This window comes from Oryctolagus cuniculus, chromosome 18 (assembly GCF_051225735.1).
Source record: "Oryctolagus cuniculus isolate XC-2025 breed Fujian yellow rabbit chromosome 18, ASM5122573v1, whole genome shotgun sequence".
In the NCBI taxonomy this organism is placed as follows: Eukaryota; Metazoa; Chordata; class Mammalia; order Lagomorpha; family Leporidae; genus Oryctolagus; species Oryctolagus cuniculus.
The window spans coordinates 59,661,749-59,677,381 of record NC_142884.1 but is presented as its reverse complement, the minus strand read 5'-3'; the positions used below and the strand labels follow the sequence as shown (position 1 = coordinate 59,677,381).

Here is a 15,633-nt window from a genome sequence, read left to right as displayed (position 1 = left end):
CTCCGGCCTCCGAATCGGTGCGTGGGGGGCGCTCCTGTCGGTCAAACAGTCCGAGTCGCTGCCCTAGTCACGGGGGTGGCACAGCCCATCCTTGTCTTCACCGGTAGAAGCCCCCACTTTCTCCAAAGAAGAAACTGAGGCAGTGCCCTGAGAACGCAACCTCAGCCCCCTCTGCCCCCGTAGCTCCCGGTCCCGCCGGCGCGCGGCGCAGGTGAGGGCGGGGCGGGCGCGGCGGGGCGGGGCCTGAGCAGCCGGCGCCCCGCCCGCCCCGAGCCCGCGGCGCGGCCCCGCCACCTCCACCTCGCCGAGCCGCGGAGCGCCGCCGAGCGGCGGGCTGGCGGGCGCTCGCTCCGCCCCCTCCGGGCCCGGCGCGCCGGCTCCCGCCTCCTTCCCTCTCCGCCCGCTCCCGCCTCCCTCCCTTTCCGCTGCCCAGGCGGCGGGAGCCGAGCCCGAGCGCACCGAGCCGCGGCCGCAGCCGGGCGGCGGGTGCAGAGGCAGCGGCAGCGGCAGCGGCGGGGCGGGCCGCGGGCGGGCGGCGGCGGTGGCGGCGGCGATGCGGCGGCTCCGCTGAGCCCGCCCGCGCTCCTGGCGCCGGGGGCCGGCCGCGGGAGGCGGCCCGGGCCAGGCGGCAGCATGCGGAGCGGCGAGGAGCTGGACGGCTTCGAGGGCGAGGCCTCGAGCACCTCCATGATCTCGGGCGCCAGCAGCCCGTACCAGCCCACCACCGAGCCGGTGAGCCAGCGCCGCGGGCTGGCCGGCCTGCGCTGCGACCCCGACTACCTGCGCGGCGCGCTCGGCCGCCTCAAGGTCGCCCAAGTGGTAGGTGCCGGGCGGGGCCCCAGGTGCCGGGCGGGCGGCCTAGCCGTGCGCCTTCTCCCTCCCGGGCTCCCGCTGCGGGGGCGCAGGCCCGGCCGGCCTCCGCCGCGTCCCCGCCTCCCGGGGCCAGACCCCGGCTCCCCGGAACCCTGGCTCCCGCGCTGGCTCTCCGGGCCTCCCTCTCGCCTCCCCTGGGGGACCTTGCCCTCGCCGCACCCTCTGGGGGACCTGCCCTGTGCATCCTGGCTGCCTCAGGTGTGTGCCTTCTACCTGGGCAGCTGTCCCCGGGCCTACCTGTCCACTCGCGCCTCCCCCCTTGGGAGCTGGTCTTTGCTGTTGTGCTTGGCGGTGCGCGGCGCCCGGCGCGCAGGGCTATCTCGTCCCCGGGGTATTTCTGATGGGCGCAACTTGTGGCAGGTTGTCGGGGCCCACACAGCCTCCGGACGGTCCGTGTCTGGCTCTGCCCCCCGGAGATGGGCAGCTGTGGCTTGGTTGCCTAGCGGGGTGCCTGGCATATGGCAGCCGGCAGGAACTGTTGCTGGGAGGCAGGTAGCCCAGGTACGGTGGGGACGCCCAGATCGGCCACACACAGCCTCCCGCTTATGCCGCAGGGGTCTGAGCCCTGCTGATTGACCGAGAACACAGAACCGGCCGCCCGGAACCCTCCGCGCCAGCATGGTGGCTGGCACTGCCCAGTTGGTACCCAGAGTTAAATCACTCTGGGAGGGCAGCCAGTTTCGGAGGTAACAGAAACAGAGAACTTTCTGTTGGACTCGTCCGGAGTGGAGCTCATTCCTCAGGGTCCTTGTTTTTAGCTTCCAGGGTGTTCCAGACACCGGCCTCTCGGCTCTGTGCCTGTTTTGTGGTTTTGTTGAACAGGCCTGTGCGGGTGGTTGGTTAGCTCTGTGGTGGACAGGGCTTGCTCTGGAAAACCCTCGGCGGCTTCCATGTTCCCTGTCTCAGGTAGGCGCTCCTCTGAGTGCCTGCCGCCAAAGTTTTTAGACCCACCCCCACCCCCACCCCGGGAGAAGCCATTTGCAGAGAGCCACAGCGTGTGTGCATTTTGTTCCTTGTGCTTACTGGAGAGCATAAGCCAACATTCCTTGGGAATCATGTGTGGACGCCCGTTTCAATCAAGGTCTGTGTCGACTGCAGAATCACGAAGTGTTTTATCTCTGCCTGGTAAAAGGCTCACTGCTGATTGCCGGGAGTGTGTGGGGGTGGGGGTGGGGGTGGGGGTGTATTTTTGAAGGGCGTCGGGACAGGTAAATGGAGCAGGTTATTTGTCTCTAGAATTTTCAGCTGACGTTTTCCCAGGAAGCGGGAATGTTCTCCGAGGTGATTGGTTCAGTAGTTAGGTGTTGCTGTTAGCAAGGAGAATGGAGGAGGGGCAGGGGGGCGGGGCTTTGCCAGGGTTTTGAGTAAATGGGGCTGAACTTGGACCAGGTCGGGGACAGGGTCTCTTCAGGGGCCTTGCTGTGTTTACTCCCTGGGGTTTTGAGGGTAAATGGAACTTGCCATGGTGAATTCACTTGTCACTCAAAGACTGGTAAACGAATTGAAATTCAGTAGTCGATACACCTCATTGCTGGGACTTTGTCACCTATGGCCTGGGATGGGAGCTGTTGGAATGTATTTACCTTTTGGGAAGGTACTAGTTTGTTGTAGAACTTTGCTTTTAATCTGGAAGAATTTGGGGGCCCAGCCCCTAAAACCTTGCCCAACTCCGCCATTTGTCTACTCACTGGAACTTAAACAGTGAGAAGTTATGTCGGAGTGAGTGGAGGAAAGGGATCCGCCTGTCGGCTACGGCGGCTTGAAACTGTCTTCTGTTTCCTTAGCTTCTCAGCTCTTACACAGGTCAGGGATGTTAGAGGGGGAAACCCCTGGAAGACTCCAAAAGATTACAGTCTAAGCTGGAAAAGAAAAGTGAGGGAGATTGTCCTAAGATATTACAAAACTCAGAGTCCCATCAAGAGTCAGTTCTAACTTTGGAGAAAAAAATGACTTTAAAAAATTTTGGTTTTTGTAGACATTTTTGGTGGTCTGTGACCTGTTGCAACTTGCAGATCCTTGCGATTTCAGATGTGGCCCATAGGCCAACGGCACTGCCCTCATGTGAGAGCAAGTTAGTGCTGTGGAAGCAGGGGCGGGCCCTTGGCGCAGCGGTCAAGTTGCTGCTTGAGACCCGTGCTTCCCACATTGGAGCGCCTGGGTCCAGTCTCCCACTCTGCTTCCAGTCCTGTTCATGGGTACTCTGGGAGACAGCAGGTGATGGCGCAAGTACTTGGGCCCCTACCACCTACATGGGAGACCCACACGGAGTTCCAGGGTCCTGGCTTCGGCCTGGCCCTGTCCCAGCTGTTGTAGGCATCTGGGCAGTGAATCAGCAGATGGAAGATTTCTCTCTCTCTCACACGCGCATGCACTGTTTCTCTGGGTTTCAAATAAATAAAATTAATGAATAAAAAAATTCAGAAATGTAGGAGCAGCACCTCACTCCGGACCTTCTGAATCATAATTTGCATTATAACAGCATTCCCTTAGGTGATCTGCATGACACTGAAGTTTGAGATTTAAGCTTTCTGCATCATTTTAGGGAGTAACCTTACACAGGTGCCAGCAACCAGCTCTCTATCAGAACCATTAGTCAAACTGAAGGCTGAGTTTTCTATGTAAGAGGAGCCAGTCCCTCCCTCCAAAGATTAAGAGAATGAGCTATTATGTAAGAATTAGCACCTAGCTCATTAGGTGTTTAATTGGTGTAATAAATGTAAGCTATCATTGTTGCTAATTAATATTTCCTGTCTCTAGAGAAACTTGGCAGTAATGTCACCTGAAAATCCTAATTACATATTTGAATAAATATAGCTTAATTTTTGATTTAAAGTTTCCTCTTGGAATGTTGTTTGAGGGTAAAACTAATCTGAAATGTTATGAAAACTGATCAGTGCAGTTGCTTAGGTTATATCCTTTCAAAATGCTACCTGGGCCTACCTCTGAGTGGGGGGAGAAAGTACTATGGTTACATCAAACAATGAAGTTTGCTTTTTGTGGAAAGAAGAGTTGGCTTGACCAACTGATTTAAACTACCTGCATTCCTCTTATGAGTGTGAGGTTTATTTATTATTATTTATTTGAGAGGTAGAGTTACAGAGAGAGGGAGAGACAGATCTTCCATCTGCAGGTTCACTCTAAATGGCTGCACAGGCTGGAGCTGAGCCGATCCAAAGCCAGGAGCTTCTTCCAGGTCTCCCGTGTGGGTGCAGGGTCCTGGGGACTTGAGTCATCTTCCACTGCTTTCTCAGGCCACAGCAGAGAGCTGGATTGGAAGAGGAGCAACTGGGACACGAACTGGTGCCCATATGGGATGCTGGTGCCACAGGAGGAGGCTTAGCTTACTACGCCACAGCGTGGGTCCCATGAGTGTAAATTTTGTGAAAACTGGTTTTCAGCTGTCAGACACCAGTTAATGAAATAGCTAATGTAGGCCATTAGCTTGTTGTTATTCTTAAATCAACTGATGGAAAGCAGAGTTTTGTCCTTAGGGTGGAGGACAGGGGACCAGGCTCTGGAGTGGACAAGGCTGACCGGTAATAGCAGGAGGTGTCGTGCAGGCTCACTCTCCACCGTAGTCGTCCGTGTTTTACGGATGAGGAAATTGAAGCCCGGAGGTGCTGAGTCACTCAAGGTCCCGGGGCCAGGCATGGAGGAGCTGGGCTTTGAACCCCGGCAGTCTGGTTTCAGATCAGCTCTTCGCCACCTCCTGAACATGTGGATTTAAGTTCTGCAGAGCAGTGCCGGGCACTTGCAGGTCAAGGATTTTGCTGGGATCCGGAAGCAGCCCAGTGTCTCGGGCGTGAATTTGTCGATGCTGGAGAGAGAGGGAGACGAGGGGTGCTGTTTGGAGGTGGGAGGTCCTGTTTAGTGCTGAGCTGGCCCACCTGACAGCTCACCCCCTTCCAGGAGTGAGGGCATGGGCCCTCTCAAAGGCATTTCAGTTCCTCGAAGACCCTGCACGGGCCCCTGGTCGCTTCAGATCCTGTTTTCAATCCTCTCCCATGCCAAGCTGACCTTTTGCAGTGGTTTGTCTAGAATCCTTCTTAGGCAGGGGTAGGCTACAAACACCCTAACCCCGGCTGTGGCTTCCTCGGTAGCAGAAGGTGGGCGTAGTGACTAATTGAGCATTTCAGGAATTATATGAACTAATGTTTGATAGGTGCTTTCTTAGGTGTGTCAAAGGCAAATCTGAGTATTTGCATTTTGGGGTTGGGTGATGGCATATCTTATTTGACAGCTTTTCACCTCAAGGCAGTCTACACAACTCCGACTGGTTCCTGCTCGCTGGGGCCTTAGAAAACTGGGTTTTTACTAAAGTCCAGTCGGGAAATAAATGATAGATAAAAAGTAGACACAACCTGGGAATCAGTCACATTTACGAAGCAGCAGCCTTGATAAAGGGCTGGCCCGGCACAGCCCGCAGTGTATCAGCCCCACATCCCCCAGCAGGGTAGGAGGGGCGGGTTCACCCGAAGGTCGGTTAGGACAGACCTGGTTTCTTGCTTCTGAAGACCTGGCCAAAAGAGCAGGCAAGGCTCCGCCCCGCAAACGCAGACTGTACCTTGCCCGACCCTGAAGGGCGCTGCGCCCTGCTAAGAACAGAAGATCCTTCGCCTGAGGCAGGTGGGACTTGAAAGTCAATAAATCTGTTGCAAGCTGAGGTTTAGGTGGAATTAAATATCCAGGTGACCTTTGGCCGTCTTCCCCACCTCTGCTTTAGATCGCTATCTTTAGGAGTTGCCTTCCTGATCAAGGACTTGGAATCAAATTCTAGCAGGAAAGCAAAGTTAAAACTAGTCTTTATTTTTTAGCCGGTGCCGCGGCTCACTAGGCTAATCCTCTGCCTTGTGGCGCCGGCACACCAGGTTCTAGTCCCGGTCGGGGTGCCGGATTCTGTCCCAGTTGCTCCTCTTCCAGGCCAGCCCTCTGCTGTGGCCAGGGAGTGCAGTGGAGGATGGCCCAAGTGCTTGGGCCCTGCACCCCACGGGAGATCAGGAGAAGCACCTGGCTCCTGCCATCGGATCAGCGCGGTGCGCCGGCCACAGCGTGCCGGCCGCGGCGGCCATTGGAGGGTGAACCAACGGCAAAGGAAGACCTTTCTCTCTGTCTCTCTCTCTCTCACTGTCCACTCTGCCTGTCAAAAAACAACAACAACAACAACAAAAAACTAGTCTTAAGTTTTTATGATGATTAAAAATAGTACAGTTATCCACGTCCTCCAAAAACCACATGAATATTGGCTTGTTGTTGTTGTTGTTTTAAAGATTGATTTATTTTATTTGAAAGGCGGAGTTACAGAGTCCTCTACATCTGCTGGTTTATTTCCCAAATGGCCGCAGTGGCCAGGGCCGGGCCAGGGGCCTGCACCACCAGCCGGTCTCCCATGTGGGTGGCAGAGACCCAAGTCCTTGGACTATCTTCTGTTTTCCCAGGCACATCAGCAGGCAGCTGGATGGAAGTAGAGTAGCTGGGACTCGAACTGGTGCTCTCATATGGGATGCTGGTGTTGCTGGCTGCAGCGTAACCCTCTGTGCCACGATGCTGGCCCATGTGCTGTTTTACAAAACCAGACAAATAGCTGGGGAAGAGAATACCACAGACAATATTACCCATGAAGGCAGACACAAGATTCTCAACAAAGTAACTAGGAAATCAAATCCAGCAATAGCAAAAAGAGTAACACACCACAGCCAATTGTGATTTATCCCTGGAACAAGAAAGAGGCTGGTGCAGTTTTCAAAAATGAGTATATGTAGTACATCCTATGAATAGCTTGAAGAAGGAAGAAAACACAGGTAAGTCCATTGATGCAGAGAAAACATTTGACAAAATTCAGCACTCATGATAAATGCTGTCAGCAGACCTGGCAGAGGACATCCTCAACCAAGAAAGTGTTACCGGAGAAATTCAGGCGTGAGACAGAGAGTAGTGGGAGGTAAAATAGCAAGGTTTATTAGGGAAGGGACATCCGTAAGGATGGATGGGCACCCCTCCAGACAGGACCTGGGAGGGTGCCCAGTCACTTGGACTGGGGTGGGGGGAAGGAACGAGGTTACATGGTTGGGTGGAGAGATGACACCTGGCCATACCAGGCGGGCGACTCAGCATAGAGGCAGAGGGCTGAGCGCGCAGCTCCTTAAAGGAGCTCCTTAAAGGAGATGGGTCTTTGTCTTCACACATCTCCTCCTGAAACAAAGGATTTTATGGCTGTAAATATTAAGAAGTTCCTATAGTTTTCCCTTGAAGGTATCAGACAGGAGGAAGCCTAGCTGGCGCCATCCTGGGTTCAGAGGAAGGGTGAGCAGGACGCCCTAGAGAATGGGGATCCGGAGCAGGGTGTTTGAAATGCAGATACTGGGCTGCACCTGGGAGATTGTGGAAGATTTGTCTGGCAGAAGGGGCAGGGACCTCCACCTGGCAGGTGATCAGGTAGAAGGGGGCAGGGCAGGATGCAAATACCAGGCTGCCCCTGAAACATTGTCAGCAGATGCATATGCTGGACATAGATGTCTTCTCTTTAGGCCTTTCTGTCACACACACATAAGCTCATAACTGACTTCCTACCTAACAAAAGGACGTCTACAGAACATAGACAGCTGGGAAAGAGTGAGTGCTTTCCCCTAAAACAGGGACAGGCAAGGCTGTTTGCTGTCACCACTCATATGCAAAGTGCTAGTCCCAGCAAGTGCAAATAAAATAAATAATCAAAGACATTCAAATTGAAGAAATACAATTGTCTGTTTGCAGATGGTATGATTGTCTATGTAGATGATCCCATAGGAATTTATAAAATAGAACTAATAAGTTAGCAAGTTTGCAGGATACAAGGTCAGCACATGAAAATCAAATGTATTTCTGTAGCAGAAAATCATTGGAAATTGAAGTAAAAAAATCAATATTATTTGCAATCGTTTTGAAAATAATGGAACTCTTGGGTATATGTCTACAGAACATGTACAGGATCTGCACACTGGAAACTACAAAGACTAAGGAAAGAAATCAAACACAGTCTAAGTAAATGGGCACATATACGGTGTTCCTGGATTGGAAAACTCAGTGTAGTTAAAATATCCATTCTCAGGACTGGCGCTGTGGTACAGTGGGTTAAAGCTGCGGCCTACAGCGCCGACATCCCATATGGGCACTGGTTCGCTTACCTGCTGCTCCACTTCTGATCCAGCTCTCTGCTGTGGCCTGGGAAAGCAGTAGAAGATGGTGCAAGTCCTTGGGCCCTTGCACCCATGTGTGAGACCTGGAAGAAGTTCCTGGCTCCTGGCTTCTGATCAGCTTAGCTCTGGCCGTTGCGGTCATTTGGGGGAGTGAACCAGCAGATGGAAGACCTCTCTTTCTCTGGTTCTACCTCTCTCTGTAACTCTATCTTTCAAATAAATAAAATAAATCTTTAAAAATAAAATATCCATTCTCCGCAAATGATCTTTATAGGTTGAACACCATCCCAGCCTCCTCACAAGATTTTGTGTAAAGTGATTCCAAAATTTGTGTAGAAAAAGCCAAGTTAGCCAGGTGAAAGGATGCTTTTGGGAAGAGTGCTCCCAGCAGAGGGAACAACAGGACAGGGACTGGCCCTTGCTTAGGATAGAGCTGTGTGTGTGTGTGTGTGTGTGTGTGGTCGGTCGGTCGGTCGGTCGAGGCAGGTGTCTCGGCCATGAGACTTTAGGCAAGATGGTTGTTCACCAAAGGTCCCAAGCACATCTCATCTCCTGTAAGCTGAGGACGATGATGGTACTGCCTTACCTGTCCCAATGAGCCTGCAGTAAAGTCCTCAGCTCAGTTTTTCTCACCAAATCCTCACACCTGTGAGTTTGGAGGTGGCTGTGGTGTGAATGTTGTTGCCACCATTCCCACCAAATTCATGTGTTAGGAACTAATGCTCAGTGTGAAAGTGTTAAGAGATGGGTCCTGTTGAGCAGGCAAGGGATCAGGGCCCTCCCAGAGAGGTGGGGGGAGCAGCCTTGCCCCTTTGCCGCGTGAGGTCACCTGGAAGTGCCATCTGCACAGAGCAGGCCCTTTGCAGAATTCGCTGACACCTTGATCTTGGGCCTCTCAGCCTCCAACACCCTGAGCAATAGATGTGTTGTTTATAAATTGCCTGGTCTAAGGTAGTATGTTATAGCCCCTCAGAGGCATAGAATGTCCCTGGAATGATACAAATTGGAGAAGGGGGAGGCCAGGGGACAGGGAGACATTTGTCACTGTGAAACTCTTCACACCTTTTGAATTTTATACTACACGCAAGGACCTCCTATTTAAAAATTACTAAAATGCTGTTACCAGTTCTACCTTCATATAGATTAGCCTTCAAGCTAATATACTGACCATCATCTTTATTTAAACTTTTACTGCTTCCCTTTATAACTGGGAGAGCCCTGGGGAGAATGACTTAGATACTACAGACCTCTTGAGCAAACTTGAAGGATAAAATTATTTTCAGTACATTTTCCTGTTTAAAAACATAGCAGACATTCTGCATGTTAGCAGGTGCTCAGTAAATTTCTTGATGCTGGTGGAAAACATCTTCCACTTGAAAGAAATATACTCCTATTTTGTTTATTGATTTAAATGTTGCAACATTAAAGGAAATGAGGGGGAAATCATCTAGTGTGAGACTCAAGAAGAACTGGGGATTTTTCTTTCCAAAGGCCTGTGAGATGCCCTGGGGCCAAGTCCAAGATCATGGCTTCCAACTATTTGCTGTTGGGAAGACTGCATCAGATAAGTGTCTTCAAGAATAAGCCCGATTCTTCTTTTGAATTATTTTTTGGTTAAACATTTTTAAAAGATTTACACAGAGAGAGAAGGAGAGGCAGAGAGAAAGAGAGAGAAAGGTCTTCCATCCACTGGTTCACTCCCCAAATGGCTGAAACAGCTGGAGCTGCGCTGATCCGAAGCCAGGAGCCAGGAGCTTCTTCTGGGTCTCCCACGTGGGTGCAGGGACCCAAGGACCTGGGCCATCTTCTGCTGCTTTCCCAGGCCATAGCAGAGAGCCGGATTGGAAGTGGAGCAGCCGGGGCTCGAACAGGTGCTGACCCGCAGCGGCAATCACCTGGGAAACAGTGACCTCTGCAAGTCCTGTGGCTCTTCCTGGACTGCAGGCCCAGACTAATTCCTTTTTGATAGTTCTGGAGAAACTTTTTCTTTTCTTTCTTTTTTTTTCCGCGCACTCTTTTATTGGGGGCGGGCGGGGCTCAGTCCTTGGCGGCCGCCTTGCGCATGGCGGCCAGCACGCTGCTCAGCTCCTCGCGCTTCCTCTTGGCGCGGATGTGCGTGCCCACCCTCTTCTTGATGAACTTGAGCGCCCGTTTGTCCTTGGAGACCTTGAGCAGCTCCATGGCGCGGCGCTCGTAGGGGGCGAAGCCGCACACCTCCCGGATCATGTCCCGCACGAACTTGGTGTGCTTGGTGAGGCGCCCGCGCCGGCGGCTGTGCCTCGGCTTGCTCACGTTCTTGGTCACCTTGTGGCCTTTGTTGAGGCCCACGGCCATGGGGTAGCGCAGGGCCGTGGCTGCAGCTTTCCGATGGCGGCCGGGGCGGAAGGAACGGCGCCGCACGGAACTCTGGAGAAACTTTTTCTTAACTGGAGATTGATGCGAGCCTTTCCTAGGCCACAGGGATCCAGAAGACGCTGAGGACTGACAGGGTTCCGGAGGTGCTGAATGAATGCTGCTGGGTTCCTTGGTGCGGCACTGCGGGGAGGTGGGGCCTGGTGGGGGTGTTTGCATCATGGAGGCAGAGCCCTGGTGCACGGGTGGGTGCCTTCTTCCCACCTGCGCTAGCAGGGCTGGATCAGGTACTGCAGCAGCACTGCCCCTTGTGGCGCCTGTGCTTTGTCGTCAGTGCACCCGTGGGTTGAAGCAGCAGGAGGCCCTCACCAGAAACTGATCTCGGGCTTGTCAGCATCCAGAACCCTGAGCCCAAAGAAAACTCCTTTTCTTTGTGAGTTACCCAGCCTCAGGTGTTGTGACACAGCAGCAGTAACCACACAAGACAGATGCCCGCTGCGTGTCAGAAGCAGTGCTGGATGTACCTTAGCTGCCCCACATGTGGGGGCCATCCCTGTAAGCACCGAGCAGCCTGGGCTGAGTGCCCCCACCCCGCTCCCCACGGGTCCTCCCTGAGTGGTTGAATAAACAACTGGAAAGGCCAGCTTGTTGACCTTCAATGGCATGGCCGCCTCTATCCTTGTTCCTGGGACTAGCCCCAGTACCTTTAGTGGGGTCAGAGTTCTTTGGAAAACAGGACTATTTGTTAGGGAGTAGCATAGTTAGTCAGAAGGGCTGTGACCATAGGTAATAAATTGTCCTGGACAGTCCCTATTGTCTGTGCTGCCTCATCAGACTGTGTCCTCAGTTTAAAAAAAAAAAAAAAAAAAAAAAAAAAAAAAAAAAAAAAAAAAAGTCGGGGGCTGGCTCTGGCGTAGCGGGTAAAGCTGCTGCCTGCTATGCTGGCATCCCGTATGGGTGCCAGTTCGAGACCCGCCTGCTCTACTTGCAATCCAGCTCTCTGCTGTGGCCTGGGAAAGCAGTAGAAGATGGCTCAAGTCCTTGGGCTCCTGCACTCACGTGGGAGACCTAGAAGAAGCTCCTGGCTTCGGATCAGCGCAGCTCCGGCTGTTGTGGCCATTTGGGGAGTGAGCCAGTGGATAGAAAACCACCCCTCCCACCCCGCACTGCCTGTCCTTCTCTCTGTGTAACTCTGCCTTTCAAATAAAGAAAGCAATCTTTAAAAAAAAAAAAAGCACCGTTTGAAATATGAAGTATTCCAGGGATGTGCCGTGGCTCACTAGGTTAATCCTCCACCTGCGGTGCCGGCATCCCATATGGGCACTGGGTTCTAGTCCCGGCTGCTCCTCTTCCAGTCCAGCTCTCTGCTGTGGCCCGGGAGGGCAGTGGAGGATGGCCCAAGTGCTTGGGCCCTGCACCCCATGGGAGACCAGGAAGAAGCACCTGGCTCCTGGCTTTGGATCGGCGCAGTGCTGGCCGTGGCAGCCATTTGGGGAGTGAACTAACGAGGGAAGACCTTTCTCTCTGTCTCTCTCTCTCACTGTCTATAACTCTACCTGTCAAATAAATTTTAAAAATATGAAGTATTCCAAGCACTGACACGAAAGTGATTCATAGGCACCCATCCGTTCACTGTGTGTCCTCGTGATTTTATTTGGAAGGCGGGGGAAGTAAAAAGGGTGCGAGGAGGCAGGATTTGGGTTCCTTAGCAAATGGGACTTGAGGCTGCTGGAAGTGGGTAAGGGCACACCCTGCCGGGGGACAGCCTCAGTCGTGTGGGTGACAGAGGACAAGGCACACTGGACTCTGTGCAAGGTGGTCCGGGGTGCAGGGGTGGGGTGGCACTGGCTAGAGGGGAAGGAAGAGAAGAAGGGCACAGGTCTCAGAAGGGGACGCCTCCTCCGGGAGAAGGTTCTGCTCCTTTCATACTGGTAAATTACTCTGTTTTTGGGCAGTTTCACTTCTTGATAGAGGGGGATCTTGCATGAAAGCAGTCTCCCCTGAAGGCTGGCTCAGCCTCCGGCGTGGCCTGGTTGCCTTTGTGTAAGATTTCGGGGGGCCTTTCGCTGGCTTTCAGAGTGGGATTCCCTAGAGAGATCTAAGGTGGCAGTCGGGGATTCGGAGTCAGAAAGAGGGGCTGGGAACTAATGGTGTGTCAGAAAGTCCAGCAAAAGCCACAGTGAGCCGAGCAGGGCGCATTTCTCACCTTTGGCTGGAATGTTACAGTCCTGGTTGTCTCGTGACGTTCAGAAGCGTCACTGAACATCTTGACTAACTCGCCCCCGCCTCGGTCTTTGCACTCGGGGTTGGTTCTCCCATCCCTCAGCCCTTCCCCTAGAATGCTCTGCTGGCTCTGTTCCAGTTCCTGCTCCCAAGAGCCCCTCGCTGGCCACCAGGTCTGCAGTAGGACCCGACCCCTCCCCTGGGCATTTACACCTGACCGAGGGGCGGGAGAAGTCTGCAGCTGCGTTCGCAGCGTCTAAGCCAGTGCTCACAAAGATGAATAGTGGATGATAGATGTTGGTTTAATGAGAGATAGGAAGAAATACTGGATTATTACTTAACAGAATTTGTAAGTCCAAGTAGTTTGAAAGCATGGAGTCCTTAAAGGAGAACTAACATATGTATAAATAAATAAAGCGCCGGCCTCTGTTCTTAGTGGAAAGTACTGGGGAGAAAGAATGGAAATAAAATGCCACTATAATTACTTTTTTCTTTTTTTAACTTTAAGTTTTTAAAAGAGTACTGCTACTAGGATACAGGAGCTTTTGCTTAGGAGACAGATTTTTGTACGAGTGGGGGAAACCGTAAGAGGCTTTGCCAAGCTTTTTGCTTAGAAACGTGTAAAATGAAAACCAGGGCTTCTGTAATGATTACCGAAACTGTCGGCTGTCAGCTGAATGGGTCAGGGCCGCATGGCTCGGGTCAGCCACCCCATGTCTTTTTTTTTTTTTTTTTAAGGTTTTGTTTATTATTTATTTGAGAGGGAGAGTCAGAAAGAAAGGTCTTTCTTCCGTTGGTTCACTCTCCAAATGGCTGCAATGGCCGGAACTGCGCCGATCTGAAGCCAGGAGCCAGGAGCTTCTTCCAGGTCTTCCACGTGAGCGCAGAGGTCCAAGGACTTGGGCCATCTTCCACTGCTTTCCCAGGCCACAGCAGAGAGCTGGGTGGGAAGAAGAGCAGTTGGGACTAGAACTGGCGCCCATGTGGGATGCCGGCGCTGCAGGCGGAGGATGAACCTGCTGCACTGTTCCCCTGCTGCCACCATGTGCTTTGAGGAGGAGAGATGCTGCCCGCTTGAAGAAAGCCCTGGCTGGGACGTGTTGATTACAGTTAGACAGCAGTCCCATGAGGCCTGCAGAGGGGTGGAGGCTGGGCAGCTCGCAGAGGTAGCACTGGGATCCAGAGCTGGTCTCTGCGAGTCTCACAGGGCTGGTCAAGCTTGGGAATCAAGCGAGTTGTGAACACTTCAGACGCTCAGGGTTTGGTGGAGTCGTGCTGGTCCTGGACGGTCGCTTTATCACCCCTGCCATTCGATGACGGGCGCAGTGGAAGCCTTCATTTTTGTGGTTTCCCGTTTATTCCAGCCCCGCTATGAAAAACAGTTTAAGGCTAAAAGATTTCTGTGCCAGTGGAAAAAAAGAGAAGAAAAACAAAACAAGAGCAGGAGCAGTGGGCCTTGCAGTGCTGCTGCTGCCCCCGCTCGTCCCCTCTCACGCTCGGGCCACACCCTGAGCCTGCACGAGCTGCCATCGCCAGTCGGCTGAGCAGCTGCAGAGCTAACATCGCTGCCTCTCTTTAAAAAATCCACACCTTTCTTGAGTGCAGAGACCGGGCCAGCTGCTGTTAGGCAAATAATAAGCAGGACAAATATCCCTGCCTCCAAGGAGCCCACAGTCCTCCTGTGGTTGAGGGTTTGGGGTGGACAAATGTACACACGCACTATGCATAGGACATGCTGTCCTATGCATGTACTCCGAAAAGCTCATGGATAATGGAATTAAAAGGTAAGTTCATTTGGATCAAAAAAAAAAAAAATAAATAAAAATAAAAAAGAGACCCATGAATGCAAGGGATCTTAACAAAGTTAATGAAACATGAGTATTATGAAAAAGAACTATGCATGGATTTCAAGATTTTTTTTTTATTCACATTTTCCATAAACTTTCTGAAGTACCCTCGGAGAGGCCTGGAGACAATGGGCAGGGGAGCACCTGTGGCCTTGTGTCAGGGGTGGCACGTTGACGTGACAGGTTGAGTGGCGAGTGCCTGGAATAAGGAGTGCTGTGTCCTGTGGCTCAGAGATCCCCCCCCCCCCCCCCCCCCCCCCCCCCCCGGTGCAGGGAGTCAGGGCAGGCCCAGGATCTGGGGGGAGGGAGGCGAGTCAGGTGTGGCCCACCAGGCACAGTGTGGGAAGGTGGGCAGGGCCGGTGGTTCGATGCACTGGATGGACCGAGGAGCGCTCAGGCTAGGGAGGGCCTGGTTTGTTAGGCTAACGAGCTGTGGCCGCTGAGCACTGAGGTGTGGCTAGTATGAACTGTGATGTGTGTAAGTGTAAAATGCATGCCTGCTTCCAAGGATTTAATGGGAAAAAATGTAAAACTTCTCAATATTTCATATTATACATTGAAATAATAATGCTTTGGGTATATTGGGTTAAATTAAATATCCTATAAAACTAATTCTACTTATTTCTGTTCTTTTAAAAATATGGCTACTGGAAAATCTGTAATTGCATGTGGCTCACGTGTTCTGGGTTAGGCGGCCAGAGGAATGGCTTTTAGAAGGGCCAGACTGTGGCGGCTGGACCTGGTAAGGGACTTGGAATGAGTCAGGTATGAGTCAGGTGGAGGAAGAGGGGATGGGAAGGACGTGGCAAATGGGAGAGCATTCAGGGTGGCAGTTACATTTTATGTTTTTATTTAGCAATTGATTAAATTCACATTTCTTTATGATTTCTTTATTTCCTATTTATTTGACAGATAGAGTTAGACAGTGAGAGAGAGAGACAGAGAGAAAGGTCTTCCTTCCGTTGGTTCACCCCCAAAATGGCCGCTACAGTCAGAGCTATGCCGATCTGAAGCCAGGAGCCAGGTGCTTCTCCTGGTCTCCCATGGGGTGCAGGGCCCAAGCACTTGGGCCATCCTCCACTGCACTCCCAGGCCACAGCAGAGAGCTGGACTGGAAGAGGAGCAGCCGAGACTAGAACCTGGCGCCCATATGGGATGCCGGTGCC

The 15,633-nt window shown here is 52.5% G+C and overlaps 2 protein-coding genes across 2 annotated transcripts in view; one reads left to right on the top strand and one right to left on the bottom strand.

Annotated features, from left to right (window-relative positions):
- The first annotated feature begins 319 nt into the window (after positions 1-319).
- The window catches only part of CMTM4 (CKLF like MARVEL transmembrane domain containing 4), a 72,541-nt gene continuing 57,227 nt past the window's right edge, over positions 320-15,633 (top strand). The window contains exon 1 of the mRNA XM_051846868.3: positions 320-819. Within this exon, the coding sequence (XP_051702828.1) occupies positions 634-819 (186 nt within the window). The 5' untranslated portion in view covers positions 320-633. The remainder of the gene's footprint in view (positions 820-15,633) is intronic.
- On the bottom strand, positions 10,027-11,274 carry LOC100342534 (large ribosomal subunit protein eL36). The gene has a single exon (XM_017342272.4). It carries the CDS (start codon positions 10,617-10,619, stop codon positions 10,083-10,085), a length of 537 nt encoding a protein of 178 aa, XP_017197761.4. The 5' UTR covers positions 10,620-11,274; the 3' UTR covers positions 10,027-10,082.

What these genes read in the sequence shown, in the direction of transcription:
- LOC100342534 (XM_017342272.4), bottom strand. Translation starts at nt 10,619, where the DNA reads ATGATGCAAACACCCCCACCAGGCCCCACCTCCCCGCAGTGCCGCACC.